Here is a 16,635-nt window from a genome sequence, read left to right as displayed (position 1 = left end):
AATTCCTACCTTCTACCACATAATATGTAATACTCTAATAATAGGTAATCGTTTGCGCTATGCTTCTCTTTCAGGACTCTTCCCAACATATACATATATATTAATTAGATATATTAATTTTATTGTATTAGGTAAAGTAAATAATTTTTTTTAATTATTAAATTTTAAACTTTCGTAAAATCGAAATTAATTTAACGATTCCACGCCTAACCTAACCAAACTAATTTAACTTTTGCCCAGCAATAAATTTATTACAAATTGTCCTTACTTTACCTACCTCAACAAACTTCACGATCTAACAAATCTACTTTGTAAAACGTCTAAACGTCAACTTTGTTAAACAAAATATGCAACTTACTTAATGACAAGAAAATGTAGGAATTCAACATAATATTTACCATGCCGGTAATTGGCAAAGAGCATATGAATGATAGGTATTTTAAATTCAATTAGACATCACATGCACATCTTCAGAATCGTCCAGATTTAACTTCTAATACAATGGTAGTGATGTATGGACAGACTTTATACAAATAGTAGACAAGTATATCTTCCTTATGGGAAGATATTATAACGTTTAAAAGAAATACCCTCTTGGCCTGATCGTTGTTTCTCATAAAGAGACTTAAATCCATCCTATCATCAAGCTTATAATTGCGTCAAAGAACATCATCCCATCCAACAAACATTTAGAAGTTATATTATTAGCAACGGCTAGTTGCACTTTCCTGACCTTGTCTAACTAATACTATTATTTTGTTACCTGTATGACGCAACACTAGTTTACCAGGAGTGCAATACAGTACACTAACGATATTAAAGTCGTGTGGGTGATGCAGACGGCCCACGAACTAAAAGGTTTGACACACAACCTAGTTCCATCAAATTAATTATAAGTGCAATTTACACGTGTCTATTCCTACTAGAGTAATTACAAAAATATATAACTATAATATATGTAATTTGCTTTGTAGTTTCAAGATAATTATGTAATTTTAACATGTAAAAACTAAATGTGCAATACATAACAGACGTTACAAGCCAAATTTTTTGTTACTTAAATATCAAAATAAAAATCATAACAGGATAGTTGTGAGCTAATTATATAAAATGATTTTAAATTCAGATTTTAGTTTTTATACAGACTTAGAGATTTTAGTTTCGTATATTTAATTCAATCGAGCCTGAATATTTTTAAAAGTATGTTTAGATTCCACAAATAAGTATGGAGCGATACGGAACTGATAATAATTTACACTAAGATTAATTATAAGGCTCACATCAATAACCTATTTAAAACTAAATTTTGAATATTAGGCTGTTGCCCAACGTTGCCACGTCCCATCGCAATCGCGTCAGAATTAAGTATCCTCAACTTCAATCCAGCTAATATTTAATTTTTGTGTAAATTTTTACAACAGACAAATACTATTTACTTATGTATTATATTACATGCATTGAATAATTACGTTACTTAATTATACTTACTTCAGAAAAAACTAACACCGATTACAAACACTAAGCATCTAGTAAGACATAATATACTGCAAAATAAAGCAGTGTAATTATACATTTAAATGTACTTACCGATATTTTTGAAGTGAAATTTCTTTATTGGGGTTGGAAAAAAATTTGGTGTAACATTTTTTCGTTACGCGTGACACTTTTCCGTTACGCGCCATCTTTTTCTTATCCCTACCACGCGTGATTCGACGTTTTTCTGTAAAAAATACTTTTGAAAAATAAGGTCATAATGAAGTTTCACTTCTTACGTGTGTACACTAGTACACGCACACATTTTTTTATAAAATTATGTAAATATATAAAATAAATAAACACACACAAAATACCATAAATACGTACAGTACCTTGCATTCCATGTATCATTTGTTACGACTTTAACGTGTTTAAGAAATACGCAAATATTTAGCCCGTATTCCCAAAATATTCGATCCGGGTTCAGCGGCCGGGGAAGTAGACCAACGGTGCAACTTTATGGGACAAACAGAAACATCTTGTGATTTTGTTGAAAATAATACAGAAGTAGCTAGCTACTAGTTATTATCTGTGATAGAAATAGAATACTAAACGCATGCAATTTGTCACCGCAAAATTGCAATGCTTTGCCCCAAAACATTTCGTCGTGATTTTTATATTAGACTAGCGGTCCGCCCCGGCTTCGCCCGTGGTACATAATATTTACGTTTTCTCTACATAAAAACCATCCTCGTACTTCACTATCACTACATAGTATAAAACAAAGTCGCTTTCCCTGTCCCTATGTCCCTATGTCCCTTTGTACGCTTAAATCTTTGAAACTACGCAACGGATTTTGATGCGGTTTTTTTTAATAGATAGAGTGATTCAAGAGGAAGGTTTATATGTATAATAACATCCATTAAATAGTGGAGAAGTACTGTTATTTTTGAGGTTTCTAATGTGATGTCGTAAAAAATTACATTTATTCCGCTTACATTGCAAACGCAGGCTGAACCCTACGAGTTTTATCAAAATAATGTACTAAGTATTATACACATTGAAAAGGTCTACAGAAAAGTCCGCGATGGTATATGTCTATCTCTTATGGATAACCCACAATAACTTTTTTTTGTCATTTACTTTTTACGACAAATAATGGCTAATTTTCGAAGCGATTTTAACCAATACAGCATTAATCCTTAACCAATTAAATACCTTGAATACATTGTTCATTTAATATAGATCTATATGGCCCTTTACACCGTATGATTTAAGTGAATATTTTCGAAGATATTACAGATTTAAAAATTGCGGGACGTAGCGTTTGCGGCCGCCCGGCTATGTAGGTATTTTATACCCGTGCGATGCCGGAGCGGGCCGCTATATTTTTATACCTATACAACGTTCACAATTTTTCTGTAGTGTATTTAGTATCAGCATTGCACCCGTGCGAAGCCGGGGCGGGTCGCTAGTCAAGGAATATAATAAAAAAAGAATTATCGAAATCGGTTCAGCCGTTCTCGAGTTATGCGCTTACCAACACATTTTGCGATTCATTTTTATATATAAGATATTGATATAGATTACAATCTTCAACGGAATCTTATGAACTCAATATTAATTCCCTACAAATCTATACTAATATTATAAAGCTGAAGAGTTTGTTTGTTTGTTTGAACGCACTAATGTCAGGAACTACTGGTACGATTTGAAAAATTCTTTCGGTGTTAGATAGCCCATTTATCGAGGAAGGCTATAGGTTACACTGCATATATCATCACGCTAAGACCAACAGGAGCGGAGTAATGCGGGTGAAACCGCGCGGAACAGCTATAGTATTTGATAAAACACTACCACAAACACTACTAGGTACGTAAAAAAACGAATAAGTAGCAAAACATAATATGTAAAAAAAAGTTTATAGAAAATTCTGTTATATTTTATTTATTATTATTTAAATAGCAAAAATATTACAAATCTATAGTAAAAAATGCTAAATAATATGTTTCGAAATGACTCTGCATAATGGTGTTGCAATTAAGTCTTGAAGACTCCGGTCAATAACTTATAAACGATGACATAACAACTTTTAACACGGTTTATTATTTGCCTAGATGTGCCTCCCGGATTTTCCCGCATTGCTCACTCCTATTGCTCTTAGCGTGATGATACATATATTATAGCCTTTCTCGATCCAAAGAATTTTTCAAATCGGACCAGTACTTCCTGAGATTCACACGTGCAAACAAACAAACTCTTCCGCTTTTTAATATTAATATAGGTAGTACCTATATATTAGTTATCATTCAACTATGTATGGCTCTAGGTTTTTTATAACATAATATATGTACTAGAATAACATAACTACAAATTAGCCATCCGCAGGGATGATAGACAATATTATTATACCAATACGAGTCCGAGTAAACCAAATAAAATTAATCCTTGTCTAAAGTTACCAATAAATAAACTAGGTATAAGGTTGTTAAAAATATTATATATCTAAAACAACATACATTTCATAAAGTCGAAATAATTAATTATTGTTGAGTCATCTTGAACGTTCTGTGCCTGTGTTCGCAATTCGCAAGTAAGCAATATTATTTCGCAAATGCGATATCGTCTTTCGCGTAATAAGCTAATTGCCAAGTGACGTAATAGATATAGTACATCTATGTCTGGCATTTAATAGTTTCAATAAGGAGCTCTATAGCAAGGACTAAAAGGTATAATTTTGTTTCAGGATGCCGGCGCTCCGGCTGCTGGGGCGAAAATGGCTAGCTGCCTCAGATGATCTTGTTTTTCCAAGTATCTTTGAACTTCTCTTTCGATTCGTCTGGTAAGAAATTGATTGTTTTCGCGACTTTTAGAAATGACAAATTTCTTTTATTGTACATGCTTATATTAGCTTCACCTGTATGTTTGTATGCTTGATGTTTAACCGATACTTGTATACGTAGTATATTATTATTAGTCTGTGCCGATACCTAATAGAATCAATTATGAAACACTTTAAACGGACATATTTAACTCAAACTTTGTACACTTATCAAGGTGACTTATCACGGTGACAATACAATAATTTCATGAGATTATCTTATTAGACCGGGAGATACTGACACAAAATTTCGAGTCATTTGTAACAGGATGGCGGTTCTACAGGGGTCCTAGTACGCAATGACAAAAAGAAAAATGATGGTGTGAACGCTGGTACCAGTGGGTTAGTCGCGTGGGCGTTAGTCGAACTCGTCGGAAAAATAGCGAAAGTCAAACGATTTGTAACACAAAAATTTTAGAATTTACCGATAGCCCATAAAAAAGAAGTAGGCGGTAGTGTCATGCCATACTTTTCCGGTATGACTTACAGCCCGCCATACCGACGCGAATGTGTTGATTTAAAAAAAACAATTATTCAACCATTTGTACCAAGCTAACTTTTGCACAGGTAACCATCGTCGTGCAGCCATTTACGAAAATCGCCATGCCATACTTTTCGGACGATTCCAAATGGTCGCCATACCGCCGAAAATCTGCAAATTTTTTTTATTTCGCCTATCTTTTTGTACCAGTATTGCATTTGGCTTTTTGGAGAGTATTTGATAAAATGTGACCATTATTATATTTGCCATACTTCTAGTAGGGGGAAAAAGTGCTGTCATACTTGAAAAATAAATTTATTATTAATTTATATAAGTGAAGATTTCCAACACCTAGATCTTTGAAATTTTGTATTTATATTCGTTGATCCTCAAACTTACAGGAAAAATAAGTGCCATACTGTTACAAATCGTTTGACTTTCGCTATTTTCCGATGAGTTCGACTAACGCCCACGCGACTAAGCCGCCGGTACCAGCGTTCACACCATCATTTTTCTTTTTGTCATTGCGTACTAAGAACCCTGTAGAACCGCCATCCTGTTACAAATGACTCGAAATTTTGTGTCAGTATCTCCCGGTCTATATTATAAGTAGCTTGTTTTTTACCGATATTTAATTAAAGAGTTGTTTTTGATAATTTTAACAAGGGGGTTACCCTGAAGATTATAATCAATATGAATGGGTTTATTTTTTATAATTATCCATAATAATTATCTATCAATTATGCCAATAATAATTAATTCAGAATTAGCAATAAGTCTCTACAGTCTACTCTATTATCACGTTGCATAGGTGCGAAGTACCTTGAGCATTGAGCAATCAAGGCGAGCGTGCAAATATATGAAGATTAGACGATCTGGGATTATTGCATACTACAATTAGTCATAGAACATACCATTAGCTACTATTAAGTATTCTGTGACCATACCGTTCCGTTTCACATTTTACCGGCAGTTCATTTTCATATTTTAGGTATGCCTACCTACGATTTTTCAATAGATTCAAAATCACTTAAAAGTAAGATTTTTCTCTTTTATCTTAAACATTACTAAGCGGAATAATATAAATCTATTTTTGTACGAAAATTCAGGAAAAGTAAATGTTTTATTCATAGCGTGTAGCGTATCAAGCTTATACTCTGAATCACGATATAAAATTCTCCTCTCCATTCTCAATGTATTTAAACGTCTTTGCGAAACCGAAATTTTTTATTAAATTGTTTAGTGTTTAACTTCTTAGAGCTTTATTAGATTTATGTACTTTGTTTAATTTGTAGAAAACCTCCTCAAATTTGATATACTTTTATCGACGCCGCGGCCGTTTATTCCGCACGGATTGACCCCGAATTTTATTTCACGTAAATTCCAAGAAACCCTTTCAATAATCGTTGAGAGGCACTTTCATCACAAAAGGGGACATCCTTTTCTGGAATTCGCATTAACTGCTTCAGTTCACTTGTTGCTAGGCCAGATGTATGAATGAACTTTCTCGTTCGATATTTGAGACATTTCGGTTCGCGCACACGCGTTGACCTTTCTGCTTCGTCTTGATTGCTACATAATGGATTTTAAATTGTCAAGACTTGGTTTTATTAGTTGATGCGCACTGCCGACGTTTATGTACGAAACGCCGGGCATTAACTGTGGTCATCATCATATGCGGCATTATTCAATTGTATTACGGTCACGAGTTTTAAAACCACAAATGCCAATGCTCTATACTGCTACGGGTTTTATAAAGTTCTTTCTATCAAATATAACAGATAGTAGATACGGGCTTAATGATGACGGGTAGAAATCCTTAAATCTTACAGGAATTCTTCATAATAAGGAAGAACTTTTAGACTAAAATACGATTATTCTTTTTTGTGATGATGAATTTTAATAATATCAATAATATATAGTAACCTGTTACATACTATATATAACCTACGATAACAAATAACAATTAATAATAGTTGAAGAATTACGACAATTATATATAAATACTTCTTCCGTTATTTTTACGATGTATAAATGCTTACCTAACATAACTATTTAATAATCTTATATATAAAAATGAATCGCAAAATGTGTTGGTAAGCGCATAACTCGAGAACGGCTGAACCGATTTCGTTAATTCTTTTTTTATTATATTCCTTGAAGTACGAGGATGGTTTTTATGTAGAGAAAACGTAAATAATATGTACCACGGGCGAAGCCGGGGCGGACTGCTAGTATCTAATATAAATATATTTAAATAATGTATAAATTATATAATAATATACTTATGAAAAGCTGAATATGTTTACCCTAAAATTATACTACCTACATATATTAAGATCCTATTTAATTTTAGATAGGTACTCGTAGTAATTATAAAATTAAATTTAAAGACAAATATTGTTACCATAAGTTAACAAAAATATACTTAGCGCTTTTATTAAGGAAAATCTAAACTAGAAACTATATATGTAATTTAAATTACATTAGGTTAATATTGACAAGCACAGAACATTTTAAATTTAAATAAGGTATTACCGCCAAATGCTTCTATACTTTGCAATAAAAAAATTACAGATTATTATCCTTACTACATCCATATTCTATAGCTATTTTCATATTCTCCATTCAACAGGTTAGTCCTAATAGCGCTGGTAGTGGAAGTCCTCTACCCCGTAACATGGCAGTGCCAGACGGAGGGCTGGCACGGAGGATCGTTCGTGCGGTTGTACCTCTGCGGGACCCTGGCCCTCCAGGCCTGTCTGATGCTGCTGCTGTCGGGCCTCGCGCAACAGTCCGCGAGAGGCACCATCACAGACACGGATGCGAGGAAACTCGTATCGCCTTTATTATTATTTAAGTAAGTGTATATAGCTTCAAGAATTATTGTACGATGCGAACTGGCTTCTTCGTAAATTGGAATCGAAATCTTTAAAGTCTTGTAATGGAATGTTTCAGTAACACTTTTAAAATTAAAGATCGGATTGCAGAAGTACAAAGTAATGTTAAGTCTATTGTAAGTAATGCTATTAGGTACCTTTAAAGTTCAACAGTTAATGCGTTTTTGTAATCGTGATTTTATGAGTTCGAATGAAAAAAGCCATTAATATTATTTAAACATTTGAAGGTCGAATCTACAATTCGTTATTTGTTTTTCAGAGTATTTTTAGTGATACCAGAAGTAGCTCTGAACGTGATGGGAACCATGTGGATGTTTTGTGATGTGATTGAATGTGATGGAAAGGACAAGTTCTCAAGTATAGTCATTCAGAGTAAGTTTATTTTTGTCTATAGATAAAACAACAAGCTTATTCCGAAAATAAATTGCTTTATACAGAAATGTTTTGGATCTTAGATTATCTTCCCACAGTTTTCTTTCGATATAGATTTATTTTTGTGTTTCTTCGAAAGCAATTTAAGAGGATCTAAAAATGTTTGTTATTTTTTTTAGGTATAGTATTATTTAATTGGGTACAATTGGGCCTAACAGTATTTGGATTGTTCATGGTATTCGATCCGCTGGGGTCTGTGAACTACGACGACATGCAAGATACGCCAAACCAAGCCAGACATCACAGGAAGGTCACTGGTCTGTGGTCTCGGAGATTTCGGTGGGCTTTTTGTTGGCTCAAGAGGGACGAACATGGGAAAGAAGCTTTTCAACAAGTTGCTGGTATATACCGCTTTATTTACCCTTATATAATATAGAGTTTGTTTATAAATGTTGGAGATTCTTTGAGAATTATTAAACGAACACGTTTTTTATCATTTAAAGACATACGTAATATGTTTTGAAAGGTACTTTTTTGTCGATGGCAACGAGATTAATTGATAACATTAAATAAAAATTAATCTATCAGCATATAATATTATGCTTAAAAATAACCGCTATCTTGATCCATTAATAAACGCTAATCATGCAAAAACTCTAGAAACCCGAGTTGAACGAAACATAAATATAAAGCGCACAAGACCACTTGTATAAAGTAGTTAGTAATTTGCGTTCACTTTCTCAATTATATGTGAAGAAATGTACATTGAACTTTCGTTTCAGCGCTACTGAGCGCTTTGTTCAGGTCAACGGACCTGGTTCCTTCAGACGTGGTGGCTGGCTGCGTGTTGCTGAGGGTCCGACAAAAACGTGAGACCAGAGAAATGCGTCGGATACAAATGCTCAACGACGAAGAGCCGATCTACACCACTGATGTGAACAAGGTGTTCTCGGAGACACCGCCGTGGATGAATCTGGATAACGCATTGCATTATTTGAGGCTATCTATAGCAGCGTACGGATGGCCGTACGTCATCTATCGGCATTGTTTCACCGGATTCTGTAAACTGGCGAGGCATTTGACGTGCTGTTGTTGTCGGTAAGAACAAAAGTGTGTTGCGTGTTAAACTAACTTTTGTTACTTTTGATTTAAGTCTCGTTTGCAATTGTATTCTCAGCCTTTTTCTTTTGTCTTCCGTTTATAACTGGTTCCTAATGAATATTTTTTCTTGTTTTATATCACGTATCATGCGAAAACTTGGTTAATGTGACTTTACGTGACCCCTAAATAGAACATAACCGTGGGTAAACTAACTTAATATTCCTAGAAACGTGTCATACAATTTAATACACGCAAAAAAATTAAAAACGTGACTTAAAAATACCGTACGAACTTTGTATATTGAAGGTAAAGCGAATCACGTGAGGGCTATAAATAAAACGGTTTACAGGCCAAAGAACTCGATAGTCACGGATGACAACTGCTGTCTGTGCCATTTCGCCGGAGTCAAGTACATGTCCAAACTATCCGCGGATGACATCATCTTCGCGTCCTTCAATAATCGCGTGTTTGAAGTAAGTGATAAGGGGAAGTCCTTGCAGATATATTATACCGATTAATATAAGTAGCATTAACGCTCTAAGCCTCGGAATGCATAAAAAACTCTCCTAATGATGAAGCTTTAAAATATAGCAATTAACTTCATGTCATGGTACACACCGAGGTCATTATGATGAATCAAACTAAAAAATAACTAACAAGGAAATACAAGTTTGAGGACTTTTTGCTAACTAATATATTTAAGCTCAAAATTTCCTCATATTCGGTATGCCATATGCGGTTAGTACTTAAAAAATAGACAAAAATTTTAACTTAGTTTATAAATAAGATAAAGTCAGTCTTCCGGAGTGTGAGAAATTAATTCAAAGAAAACTCTATGATTGGCACTTTTTTACTATTTACAGCTATAGCTATATGATAATATAGATTATAGAGTATGAAAAGAAAAATACTTTCAGGCGGCCATTTTTTCTGGTATCTAAACTATTTCCTTTCAAATGACATTGGATTTACAAAAATTATGTAGGCACCGTTCGTTTTTTAAATTTACTAAAGAACCATTACACTAAATTTATTCAAACGTCAACCTAACTCTTATCAATTTTACAATGATGCATCACTAACAAACTAAGGTTTCAACGCCCAAATCGCGTACCTTATTTAATGTTTTAACTAAACATAACATTAAGAAATAAGTATATTAATTATCATAAGGTCCCGTTACCTTTTACATGCCCTTAAGCAAACATGCATTTAACTTTGCAGCTACCATTCTGTGTGATCGCGGACCACGACCGGGAAAGCATAGTAGTGGCGATACGAGGTTCCATATCTTTGAGCGATATCTTCACTGATTTCACCGCTGGCTCTGAACGATTTGAAGCTGATGGTAATACTGTTTGACTGTTTATCTATGTATAAATCTTTATATATGAAATTCTCATGTAACAATGTTAGTTAGCACATCCTCCGAAACGGCTAGACCGATTCTCATTATTTTTGAGTCTATTGGATTTGAGAATCGCTTAACGTCTATTTAGTGATAAGAGTAAGGCATAACAACATTTGCCGGGACAGCTATTCGTTATAAATTTTAACAACATATAGTTTTTAGTTACATTGTACTGGTAATAATGCGATTTATTTCATAAATATGTGAAAAATAGATTCGCATAAAACATTTTTTTCAATGTTAATAGGAAAAGATTAATGTTGCCAACATATTTTATTCTCGTACCTTGCAATAAAATTGCATGTTATTAAAGCGATAAGGGTAATCTATGTCATTATATAACAATTTTATAACAGTTATAAAATATTAGAAAATAAGCGTAACTCAGGTAAGGAATAAACAACAGTAAATGTATAATGTAAAAAGTAATATTATATTTAAAACTATAATATAATCTAATATGATCGTTCTTCTCCCCAAATACCTACATTAATTATTCAACTCTGTTTAATATTTGTTTATTTAAATTATCAATGATTTATAATTATGATGTTTTTTTTTCTTTTTATCAGTCAATTTGTCTTCTATCTTACAATGTTAGTAAGTGATAAGAACGCGCGAACGTCTGGAAATTTAATTTGCATATTATTTAACAATTATAATGTCGTTTATTTAACGTTTTGTTATTATCAGATAACTAATACCATATTTACGTAATCAGTATTATAAACAGTGTCTAATTTATTTCTTTGCCATATTATTAACAATTAATAATGATTAATAAAATCTATGAGTGTATATTCTTAATTCCTCCCCATTACATAAAACGTCACTTTTTAAATAAGCCCTTGTTTATGAATTTTAAGTTCAAGCTGGTATTAATTTTCTGTCGTTTTATTTCCTAGGATTACCAGAAGGGACGGCAGCTCATAAGGGTATGTCTATGGGTGCTGCAAAGATGCTGCGTCGATTAACACCGGTACTAGAAAGGGCTTTCCAACAGTTCCCTCAATATGACCTAATACTAACAGGTATTATATTCTATTACAAAAACGATAATCTATTCATAGTACGTAATAATATAAAAGTTTATTTTTAGCATGGTTTATTTTTAGCGATGAATGAAAAATATATAATTAGCTTTGTCCAATTTATAATACAACTGAATATAATTAATGAAGACTGTTTTTATGATATATTAATATTAAATAGCTTGCATCATAGAAATCTAAATAACAAGACACTAGAAGTCGTAAGCGCGCGTGACCTTGTCGCCACTCAGGTGACTTTCACAACACCAGCGTGTTCGTCACTGTTCAGTTGCTCTGGAGACGTATGTGTATAAACATGGTGTGTTTCAGCATATCCCATTGCGGAAATTCTTCCACAAGTTGTAATTATACTAATAAAGGAATAATATTTCATCGGTAAATATTTCTTTTTTAGAAATAATGCCGGTTTTCCTTAAAATTATAGAATATTTACAAGTATTACGAGTGTCACCATAGTAATCGAAATAACAATGAATGACACAGTCTACCATTCTTATTATCACGTTTAACACAAATTTCAACCTTATTTCTATGACTTTATGTTCAAAGTTATATCTATTGAAAATTGACAACTTCTGTTGTAGAAAAGCCGAATTTTTCCGTATTGGAACAAAAAGAAACAAAACGTCTCATATACTTAGGGATGTTATTCTAAAATAAACCGTAAATTCGTGCGTTAGGATACATATTAAAAAGCTTAATTTAATATTTAAGTTAGTTTTCACTAAAATCAAGCTGTCCAATAAAAGGCATAGTTTACTTGTGTGTACTGTTTAGCTATCTGTTTATATGTGTTGATTTTGGCGACAGCGGTTTTCATATGAATTATGACATTATAGCACTTCCATGTGTCTTGTTATTTAGATTTCTATGGCTTGCATAAATTAAGGTTGGGACTAGGAATGTTATCCCAACATTTTTTAAATATATATTTTAAAATTCGAAACCGATATTAATCCATATTTATTTGTTTGTTTATTAAAACATAACTAACATTAAATATATATTTTTAACAGGTCACAGTCTCGGAGCTGGAGTCGCAGTATTAGTAGCATTAAAATTAAGACCACGCTATCCTCATTTGAAAGTGTTCGCGTTTTCTACACCCGGTAAGTTTCAAATATCATTTATTTTCATTCCAACTTTTTACATAAAAATGATATTATTGTAACGTAACTTTGTTATAATGATCATAACTTTTTTCTTACCGACTTTGCATAAATAATTTTAAACATTATGCATCTTACTAAGTGATTAATATGCAACGCTCTAAAATAAAGCTAACATTAGCATAATTAGTAATTACTATACACGAGTTATGCGTACTTTGCTTTCTCGCAAACTAAAATTCTATAGCATTTCTGTATCAGTGTATTCATAAAATTTAAAAACATAAAACGATACAGTTGAATTCATTTCAAAACACACTATAAAAATCTCACAATGACACTCATAAAAATGTCACAAGCTTTTTGCGAAAAAAAAAAATAATCGTAGCTTTTCTCTAAACATTTCTCGGCGTACGTGACACGGTTGTAAAAGTGTTGTATTTTTAGCCGGGCTCATTAGCCGTGAGGCGGCGCGCTACACCGAGAGCTTCGTGCTGACGGTGGGCGTCGGGGACGACCTGGTGATGCGGCTCAGCGTGCACAGCATAGAGAACTTGCGCACCAAAGTGATACAGACTATACACGCCACTAAACTGCCCAAGGTGAGCTTATTTGTTATCTGTGCGCAAAATTGGCGCATTTAATGAGAATGTTTTTTTCTTAATTTCTTTTTTAATGAATCAGAATCAAACTTCGAATTTTCGTTTTTCTTTTTTGAGAGGAAATAAAAATAAAAATTGTTTAAAGTAAATTAAAATTTTGGTGTCGCAGTTTCGATCCATCTAATGATTAATTACTGTTATTGAGACACCGTAAAGTTTATCTTCTCGTACGGTGTGTCCAATCGTATAAAATTGATTGAGGAATGTTACATTATTGATGTTGTTTATAATTATTATAACATTGACTTTACGTATGACGACGAGACGTTAACACTTGTTAGTTTTTATAAGTAAAAAAAGTTTCCGAGTGCGTTGATATAGTATAGGTACATACTTGTAAATTTAACGCGAAAGAGATTACTTGAACGATTTAACTTAACAAACTAATCTATCTAAAAATACACTCTTAAACTATAAGATGTATATTGACCTACTTGATTACAGTATCGGATAATGCTGAACGGTTTCGGCTACGCGCTGTTCGGCGTGCCGGCCCGCGACCTCGAGTCCACGTGGCGGCGGCCGGAGGAGCTGGAGGCCAACCACTCGGACGACTCCGACGCGCTGCTGCTGCAGGGCGTCTCCACCGTGAGTGCTGTCAGTGAACCCTTTGTATTACAGCCGCTGTGTCGCTGCGTGTCTAATCGTTTGTGTTTGTGTGCTGTGGTGCAGGTATGTGTGCTATGTTCTGCCCCCCTAGACAAGTGGCTTTCTATTAGCGTAAAGTTCAATAGAATAGATTATGAATGTATGAGATTGACGTTTGATTACGACGACGACGACGATTGATTACGTCAATCTCATACATTCATAATCTATTCTATTGAACTTTACGCTAATAGAAAGCCACTTGTCTAGGGGGGCTGGTGTTTTTGTGTTCATGTCGCACGTACAGGTAGGTAAATCATATGATCACAATTTCTTGCATTAACTGTTTTTAATTTTTATTGTTTTAAATCATAAGATCACAATTTGGTTAATATCTTTTACTGTTTTTATTGTTGTGCTTATCATCTGTAATACGCATTTTAAGGATCAGGGGGGTTACCATGATGTCATAAAGCATATTATTTTCAGAGTAGGACTAGTAGATGCTAGTCATTTTTCCACACTGGAATAAATACTGCTTTAATACATCATAGTAACCCCTGGGTATCCTGTTTACAATTTCATAATCACGTATGTATTATTTTGTAACATTTTGTGTTTTGTTCATGGCTTTACGTGTTATTTTTTGTTTTATTTTATCAAGTTTGACAAACATTATTAATCTTTAATATTGTAAAATTCTAGGAAGCAGCACTTGTATCCCGTAATGTGTTTGCACGACGATTTTCCACAGCGAGGTTATTTACGGCCGGCAGAATATTGCACATTGTTCGACGCAAGCGCATGGGTATTGAAAAGTGAGTTTTACTTACTTATAGACTTTTAGTAAAAACCAAATAATAACATAATAAATTACGATATAATAAAATACGCATACGCATAATAAATTACGTTATAAAATGACTAACCTCTAAATTTGACTTTTCTTGTTTACGCTTACCTAGTCCTGAAACAGAAGAAGAAAGGTATTTATGATTTTAACATTAAAATATGTATATTTTGGTTGTTATTAAATTATTGTACATGCGTGTATTACTAGTATCTTCAAGTTCAGCTCAGCTAAGAATCTATGAGATGAGTAGGTTTAAATTTAAACTCACCGTACACAACTAAATTCTGAACGAAAATTCCAGTAGCGAAATATGCTTCCTAACATTGATATTAATTTTAAACGTTTACAGGAAAGTACGCATCCAAGAGCCAACATACGAAATGCGATGGGCGTGTCCCGAGGACTTCATGGAGTTGCAAGTGATGCCTCGCATGTTACTCGACCATCTCCCAGAAAACGTTCATCGCACCATCGAAACTATTGTGACGGAAAAACACCACTACCGGGCCACACAAGTAGTATAGACTAATAGACCATTTATTTGTACCTACGTTTGCTCTTTAGACAATTTTTGATGTCTATATCCAATCGGGAGTAATTCCAAATATGACCAATCTTTCTACTCTTATATACTCACAATTAGAACAACTCTTGGGCACACTGGGACTTTACAGATGTATGGAAAATAGAATTCTCATCTACATAATACATATATAGTATTTTTCTCCGTGCAAAACCTTACGTGTCTCATAAATAGCAGAATAATTATTAATTAGATATTTGATGGGTACGAAAGAACAATTATGTACATTATTTTATTTTTGTAAATACCAATATGTTTGTACTGTTTATTTGTAAATATTTTCCTAAATATTCTTTATCGTACATTAAAGGTTAGGATTAAGTGTAATGTGAGAAGACTGTGATGATGATTAATTATGAAATTTTACTATCAAAGCTGGAGGGGGTTGTTATAGAAGCAAGTGTATATAGATACAAAATTAGTTTTAAGTACAATCGTGACAATGACCGGTGCAAGATGTGTTTTAATATGTTTAAGCTTAGTCGAACGCAAAATTATATATTTTTATTAGAAGATAATAAGGTCAGCTTATGATGGAGTTGTGAACTCACAAAATTTATTTGCTCAAATTCGAAAATTCTTTATGAAACGTTAAATTGTCTATAGTTTGTTTTAACGGTTCAGGATAAGAGCCTAATAAGCACCACCATACGATAGTTAAGGATTTTTTTAACTATCTCTAGATGACTTCTTATCCGTTTATTTATGTAAAAAAGCGTAAATTAGATATTTTGTCTCCGGTAGTGAAATTTTAACATAATTTATCTAAAATCGCTATGATGGTGTTACATATATTAGGTCTGAATGCCGTTTCACACATGCATGATACATTTAAAATGTTTTTTTCCTTTTAAATATTTACATCAATTTTCAACGCATTATATCAAGTTAAATGATTTCACTGTCAAAATTCACTTTACAAAAGCTTTGTTTAATCGACCTATTTAAAAATTCTCAGGGCCATTATGTGGTTGCAGAATTTGTCGAACAAATTATGTACATACTTATCAAACAACCTTATATATATACAGGATGTAATCGTTAAGTGTGCACAGGCGATTATTCCGTAACTATTGCAGATATCAATAAATTTTATATACTGATACTGATATCGAAAGCCCTTTACCAAATGAGTAAAATGACAATAATAACTTTTAAAAAATAAA

The 16,635-nt window shown here is 33.1% G+C and overlaps 1 protein-coding gene across 4 annotated transcripts in view; it reads left to right on the top strand.

Moving 5' to 3' along the window:
- Positions 1 to 16,635, top strand: part of inaE (inactivation no afterpotential E) — a 50,360-nt gene that overhangs the window by 32,219 nt on the left and 1,506 nt on the right. For 3 of the 4 annotated variants that reach the window (XM_089698606.1, XM_089698607.1, XM_089698608.1), the window contains exons 2-14: positions 4,223 to 4,318; positions 7,474 to 7,698; positions 7,998 to 8,110; positions 8,290 to 8,511; positions 8,893 to 9,208; positions 9,561 to 9,684; positions 10,436 to 10,559; positions 11,528 to 11,653; positions 12,691 to 12,783; positions 13,231 to 13,385; positions 13,890 to 14,042; positions 14,739 to 14,851; positions 15,236 to 16,514. In XM_089698606.1, coding sequence (XP_089554732.1) covers positions 4,224 to 4,318; positions 7,474 to 7,698; positions 7,998 to 8,110; positions 8,290 to 8,511; positions 8,893 to 9,208; positions 9,561 to 9,684; positions 10,436 to 10,559; positions 11,528 to 11,653; positions 12,691 to 12,783; positions 13,231 to 13,385; positions 13,890 to 14,042; positions 14,739 to 14,851; positions 15,236 to 15,410 — 2,034 coding nt within the window. In that variant the 5' untranslated portion in view covers position 4,223 and the 3' untranslated portion in view covers positions 15,411 to 16,514. The remainder of the gene's footprint in view (positions 1 to 4,222; positions 4,319 to 7,473; positions 7,699 to 7,997; positions 8,111 to 8,289; positions 8,512 to 8,892; positions 9,209 to 9,560; positions 9,685 to 10,435; positions 10,560 to 11,527; positions 11,654 to 12,690; positions 12,784 to 13,230; positions 13,386 to 13,889; positions 14,043 to 14,738; positions 14,852 to 15,235; positions 16,515 to 16,635) is intronic. The other variant, XM_089698609.1, reaches the window with a different exon arrangement.

Source organism: Colias philodice, chromosome 9, assembly GCF_061535455.1.
Source record: "Colias philodice isolate Cphi_HAF_F1 chromosome 9, ilColPhil1 Martin Lab GWU primary, whole genome shotgun sequence".
NCBI lineage: Eukaryota > Metazoa > Arthropoda > Insecta > Lepidoptera > Pieridae > Colias > Colias philodice.
The sequence above is the reverse complement of the archived record's forward strand: the minus strand, read 5'-3'. Positions and strand labels throughout refer to the sequence as shown.